This window comes from Notamacropus eugenii, chromosome 2 (genome assembly GCF_028372415.1).
Source record: "Notamacropus eugenii isolate mMacEug1 chromosome 2, mMacEug1.pri_v2, whole genome shotgun sequence".
Lineage (NCBI taxonomy): Eukaryota > Metazoa > Chordata > Mammalia > Diprotodontia > Macropodidae > Notamacropus > Notamacropus eugenii.
The window spans coordinates 225,933,136-225,938,826 of record NC_092873.1 but is presented as its reverse complement, the minus strand read 5'-3'; the positions used below and the strand labels follow the sequence as shown (position 1 = coordinate 225,938,826).

General features: G+C 47.3%; 1 protein-coding gene and 1 long non-coding RNA gene across 2 annotated transcripts; one reads left to right on the top strand and one right to left on the bottom strand.

The window, feature by feature from the left end:
• Positions 1-413: 413 nt before the first annotated feature.
• LOC140526867 (uncharacterized) lies at positions 414-1,910 on the bottom strand. The gene is made up of 2 exons (XR_011974567.1): positions 1,616-1,910; positions 414-796 (listed from the first exon to the last, which is right to left on the bottom strand). It is a non-coding gene; the product is annotated as an uncharacterized lncRNA (long non-coding RNA).
• On the top strand, positions 1,899-5,038 carry CITED2 (Cbp/p300 interacting transactivator with Glu/Asp rich carboxy-terminal domain 2). Its single transcript, XM_072643469.1, has 2 exons — positions 1,899-2,828; positions 3,381-5,038. Exon 2 carries the CDS (start codon positions 3,389-3,391, stop codon positions 4,139-4,141), a length of 753 nt encoding a protein of 250 aa, XP_072499570.1. The 5' UTR covers positions 1,899-2,828; positions 3,381-3,388; the 3' UTR covers positions 4,142-5,038.
• Positions 5,039-5,691: the final 653 nt, after the last annotated feature.

Below are 5,691 nucleotides of genomic sequence, written 5' to 3'. Positions count from 1 at the left end.
ATAAAAATACAGCTACTAAATGTCTTAGGAACCAATCTTAATAGGACTTAATTGTGAATTTAAAGTTCTCCTCTACCCTCCTTCAAAAAAAATCTACTGTGGAGGGTGATATTTTGGGGGTCTTTTCACCGACTTAGTACTACATGACACAGCTTGAGATCATAAATATAGAATTAGAAGAATCTAGTCCACCCCCTTCATTTTAAAAGTCAGGAATTGGAGGCCAAGGTCACAGAGGTAGCAAGTGTCAGAGCAGGAATTCATACCGAAGTACTCTGCCTCTTAATCTCCCAGCACTCACTTAAATGATAGCTACCTCTATGTCTTCAATGCAACAGGAAAAAATGAGGTTAGACATTCAGAAACATTTCAAGGAGCAGCAAAGACACTGAAATATAATTCAGAGACGTGTAGAATCTTTGTGGATATGTTTAATAATAGGAGAGACCAATATTTTGGAGAGCTGATTTTAGATACACTTCTGCCTGGAAGCTGTGAAATGGACTAAATAATCCCTTGAGATCTATTCCAGGCCTCTGATTCTATTAACTGCACATCCATTAACCATAGGTTAATGGGGAGGGTGGACAAGAGTGGGGAAACTGTTGCACGGAGTCATGCCATGAGTTCTCCAGGTCAGAATCCAAAAAGAATATTTCCGAGTGTTTCAAGTCTTGCCTACATAAAGATGAGATGCTATGAAAAGAATCAATAACAATGTTCAAAAATATTGTTGGATGCAGACCGTGTGGTAATGGGTGGAAGTACATTCCAATTAGCCATCTTTTGCAAATTCCTGAAAAAGGAAATTGATCAGTATTTTCAGTTCTCATGAAATTAGGGCTTAAAAAAAAGTCTTGCGAGCAAAGACCAAAACAACAACAACCCAGCCCTCCCCCAGCATTCGCAGCAGGAAGTCTTCAATGGCTATTGAGCTCTGAAGGAATAACTCTGCTCCTAAGTCCTCATCCAACGTGCTAAGATTTTTACTAGATACAAGCACAGGGGCGGGTAATTATTGTGCTCCAGAACCACTCAGCTTCCTGGTGTGAGAAAAAGGGAGAGAAAGATCTGAGCAGCTAGTACTACTGGTATTAGGGGTGTTGTTTGCATGTCACTAAGCCCAATGGGCAAAGAGGCGAGTTGGGCAGCGTTCTGCGGAACAAGGTTATTATTATCATACTGCCTCACTTAACAATTTCACTGAAAAGGAAGAGTCCTAGCTCGGTGTCTGTAAGCCCCGCGCGATACGGGACGTGCTGCTACGTGCCCACCTCCAGAACTACTTTATTTACAAAGCGATTACCATGTTATCTATTTGTTTTCCTTTTCCAGCCACTGCAGCGTTAGTCAGCCCTTGCATTTCTTAATTACAAACCCGTTCGCTTCTAAATCAGCCCCAAACCGTCAGGCTAAAGCCTGGAGGGAGGCTGTACAAGTTTGCACACACCCCCACCTCCCGGATCAAGGGCAACAGCAGAAGAAACTGTGTATGTGCAAAAAGGTGGATCTGGGGACGAGGATCGCTGAGTTTGTTTACAGAGCAGAGACGCCTCAGCTCGGATGCCAAAGCTACCAAGAGCAGCAAACGCAAACTTAGCAAAAGCACACGTACCACGGGAGGAACTGAGAGTGACACTGAAAGCGCGGATCGGATCTCCCGGGTTGTGCGCGAGAGGGGAGTCCAGCGGACCGAGCCCCGTTTACATGCCTGCCTAGCCGCAGTTGGTCCACCTGCAACAGCTGCTGCTTTTCCCCTTCTCTCCCTTCCCCCACTCCACCACCTCTGTGCCCTTGAAAGCAAATAGGGGAGAAAGAAAAGAAAAAAAAAAGGTCTAGCCAGAACACAGTTCCCCAGTAACACAAAGCAAGCCCCGGGAAAGAGTCCTTGGGGGTGTGGGCATTCTTCTGCCAGGCGCTTTCACAGGCACTCGGAGGAGCACGCCATTCTTCGAGCCGCTGAGAGAACCGGGGAGGAGAGAGCCGGGGCAAGGTGGCAGAACTGCATCCCGGAGAGAGGCAGGGTGGGGGCGGCGGAGAGTTAACCTCCCCCCCCCCCTTTTATCCTGGAGGTGGCATTCCGGAGCTACTAGGTAAGGAAGGACTAGGAAGGTGGCCGAGAGCTAGGTTGTGGAGTCTGGGGAGGTAACAGCTGTAGAACACCCCCGCCCCCACCCCACCCCTAGTGCTCTGGGGGGTTGGGTGCGCCCTCTCTCTTCGCTATCTCTCCGGGGCAGGCTCTCAGTTTCCCGGGCTGGGAGTCTCGGGGTGCATTATTCTCGGCGCGGGAGAGGCGAGCGCAAAAGAAGGCTTGGGGTAGTGCAGGCGGCGGGGGGGGCGCAGAGAGAAGGGCAGCCCCCTTTCCTTTGCAGCAGGGGTGCACAGTTCTACAGGCGGGGCCCCTAGCCAGCAGCATCCCCCACACGTGCCGCCCTGCAGTGGGGGACGACTACCTGGATCCCTTCCAGTTGAGTCTGCGCCGGGCCAGCCTGAACTCCAGGTTTTCGTTTTGATTGCCTGTGAGGCTTTTGCTCCTCCCTTCCTGAAATCCTATATTAACTGTGGCCAAAGCTGTAAGAAACATAGCTCATTGTTGGCAAATGCCGATGAGCCTCGCTGAGGAGTAAGGGGAAGGGAAGGGGGAAAAGAAAAGAGAAAGGGGCTTGGGTCTTCAGGCGAAGCAGCAGCAGCAGCCAGACGACAGCAATAATATCAAGTAACCGACTTCGGAGGAAACCAGCAAAATACTCTATATGCAGCTAGGCGGTTTTTAAACTGAGCGATTCTACCAACAACCTCCCTAGCAGAAAAAGCAAAGACCGGAGAAGGTAAGTGTTGCCGGCGAATCTCCTGCAACTTGCAGGGTATGCCTTCAGCAAGAGTGGTAGCCTGTGCAAGGGAAATAACAGGATGGGTATGGTGGATTTCGTTCTAAAAGTTCTCGTGGCGGTGTTCAAGGAGACTTCCTTTATTAACCTCCTCTGGGGTGTCGCCTTTCGTCCCCCCACTGCCCTGTTTTTGCTTTTTGTTTTGTTTTTGTGGGGGATTAGACTTACTCCTCCCCCGTTTGGTGCATATTAGGGGGGACGTTTGGGGGGCATTCCTGGGCTTGCTTCCCAGCAGCGAAAGGGACGGTTTCTGCAGTGTCGGGCACTTTTCTGGGTGGCAGGTCTGAGGGAGTTAGGAAGTGGGGCGGATGGGGCCGGAGAGGCGGCGGCGGCGGCAGCGGCAGGCGATTGCTGTGCGGACTTGCGTGCCGAGCAAGGCTGGGAGCTCTGTTTGGGGGCAGAAGCGAGGAGGCAAGGGAGCAGGGTGTGCGAGCTGGAGACACGTGTGGTGAGGATTTATATATCTTCTCTGCATTTTTTTTAAACTTTCAGGGTTGGAAATGGCTGACCACATGATGGCCATGAACCACGGGCGCTTCCCCGATGGCACCAACGGGCTGCATCACCACCCTGCTCATCGGATGGGAATGGGGCAGTTTCCAAGCCCCCATCACCACCACCAGCCACAACAACAACACGCCTTCAATGCCTTAATGGGCGAGCATATACACTATGGCGCTGGGAATATGAATGCCACTAGCGGGATCAGACATGCGATGGGGCCAGGGACTGTGAATGGAGGGCACCCCCCCAGCACTATGCCCCCCACGGCCAGATTTAACAACTCCCAGTTCATGGGGCCCCCAGTCGCCAGCCAGGGAGGCTCCTTACCGGCCAGCATGCAGCTGCAGAAGCTAAACAACCAGTATTTCAACCATCACCCTTATCCCCACAACCACTATATGCCGGATTTGCACCCTGCAAGCCACCAGATGAACGGGACGAACCAGCATTTCAGAGATTGCAACCCAAAGCACAGCAATAGCGGCGGCAACAGCGGCGGTAGCAGCAGCGGCAGCAGCAGCGGCAGCAGCAGCAACATGCCTTCCTCGGTTCCCCACGTCCCCGCCGCGATGCTGCCTCCCAATGTCATAGACACTGACTTCATAGACGAGGAAGTGCTCATGTCCTTAGTGATAGAAATGGGTTTGGACCGCATCAAGGAGCTGCCCGAACTCTGGCTGGGACAAAACGAGTTCGATTTTATGACGGACTTCGTGTGCAAACAGCAGCCTAGCAGAGTGAGCTGCTGACTTAATTTAAACAACAACCACCACCACCACCACAACAACAACCACAACAACAAAAGAAACAGATCCGACTTTTTCGGTGTGAATTAAAAACATTCCCTTAGACACAGTATCTCGCTTTTCAGGTCTTGAACGGTTTGAGAACTTGGAAAACAGAGTCAACTATAAAACTTGTACAAATTGGTTTAAAAGAAAATTGCTGCCACTTTTTTTGTTTTTTGTTTTTCTGTTTTGTTTTTTGTAGCCTTGACATTCACCTCCCTTATGTAGTAGTAATATCTAGCTAACTCGGTCTTTTCGGTTGTTTTTACTCCTTATTTCCTCACTTAATTTCTCCAGTGCTCAACTGTTAGATATTAATCTTGGCAAACTGCTTAATCTTGTGGATTTTGTAGATGGTTTCTAATGACTGAACTGCATTCAAATTATGAGTGGAAGGAAAAATTGCATTAGTTGGTTGCATGAACTTTGAAGGGCAGATATTACTGCACAAACGCTGCCATCTCGCTTCGTTTTTAACTATGCATTGGAGTACAGACTAATTTTAAAAATATGCTAAACTGGAAGTTTTAAACAGATGTGGGCCAAACCATTCTGGATCAGGAAAAGTAATACTGTTACTTTAAAGTCTGCTACCCATCCCCCTCCCCCGTATGTACAGACAATAATATGGTGTGGAATGTAGTCAGTGGCAACATTTCACAGATTTTTATTTTGTTTCTGTCTTCAACATTTTTGACACTGTGCTAATAGTTTATTCAGTACATGAAAAAGATACTACTGTGTTGAAAGCTTTTTAGGAAATTTTGACAGTATTTTTGTACAAAACATTTTTTTGAAAAAATACTTGTTAATTTATTCTATTTTAATTTGCCAATGTCAATAAAAAGTTAAGAAATATTTCAGTTTTTCTAGAAGTCATTTACAAGGGGTGGGCATGTTTTTCATTTGGATTTTTTGGTTGGTCCTTCATTCTCCCACTCCCCCTCTTCACTCACCCCCCACCCACCCACCCAGTGGACCACTTTAACAATAAGCTGTTGGTGAGAACAAACATTCCAAAGGAGAAATTACTCGGCACCAATGCAGGTCATGGTGAGCTTAAGGGAGGGGGGGGAGAAGGGAGGGTGCAGGATTTAACCAGAACTGGCATCATACCAACATTTTTATCATTGGAACATTAGTGTGGGTTAATCCCAAACTGCAAAGTTGTCAGAGCAACTTTTTTTTTTTTCCATTTGCCAACGCATTCAAAGATACCCGGAATTAAGCGTGCACGATTTATTAAATTTTAATCTTAGGCTTTCCCTTACATCTAAATTTGGTTTCTCTTTTTATATTTATTTTTTAACTCTTTACCTGAGTGTTTGATCAATAAGACTTTGGGGTGATATATAGAGAAAGGTATAACATAAATACATCTCTCTTTAATGACAAAACTAGGCTTCATAAAGATAGAGGAGCACATATTTTCTAGCCTCATATCAGAAAGGGCTTCAGACTGGTTTGTAGTCCTTGCAATAAAAAAAAAAAACTCCGAATTCTGATTTGGC

What these genes read in the sequence shown, in the direction of transcription:
- CITED2 (XM_072643469.1), top strand. Translation starts at nt 3,389, where the DNA reads ATGGCTGACCACATGATGGCCATGAACCACGGGCGCTTCCCCGATGGC.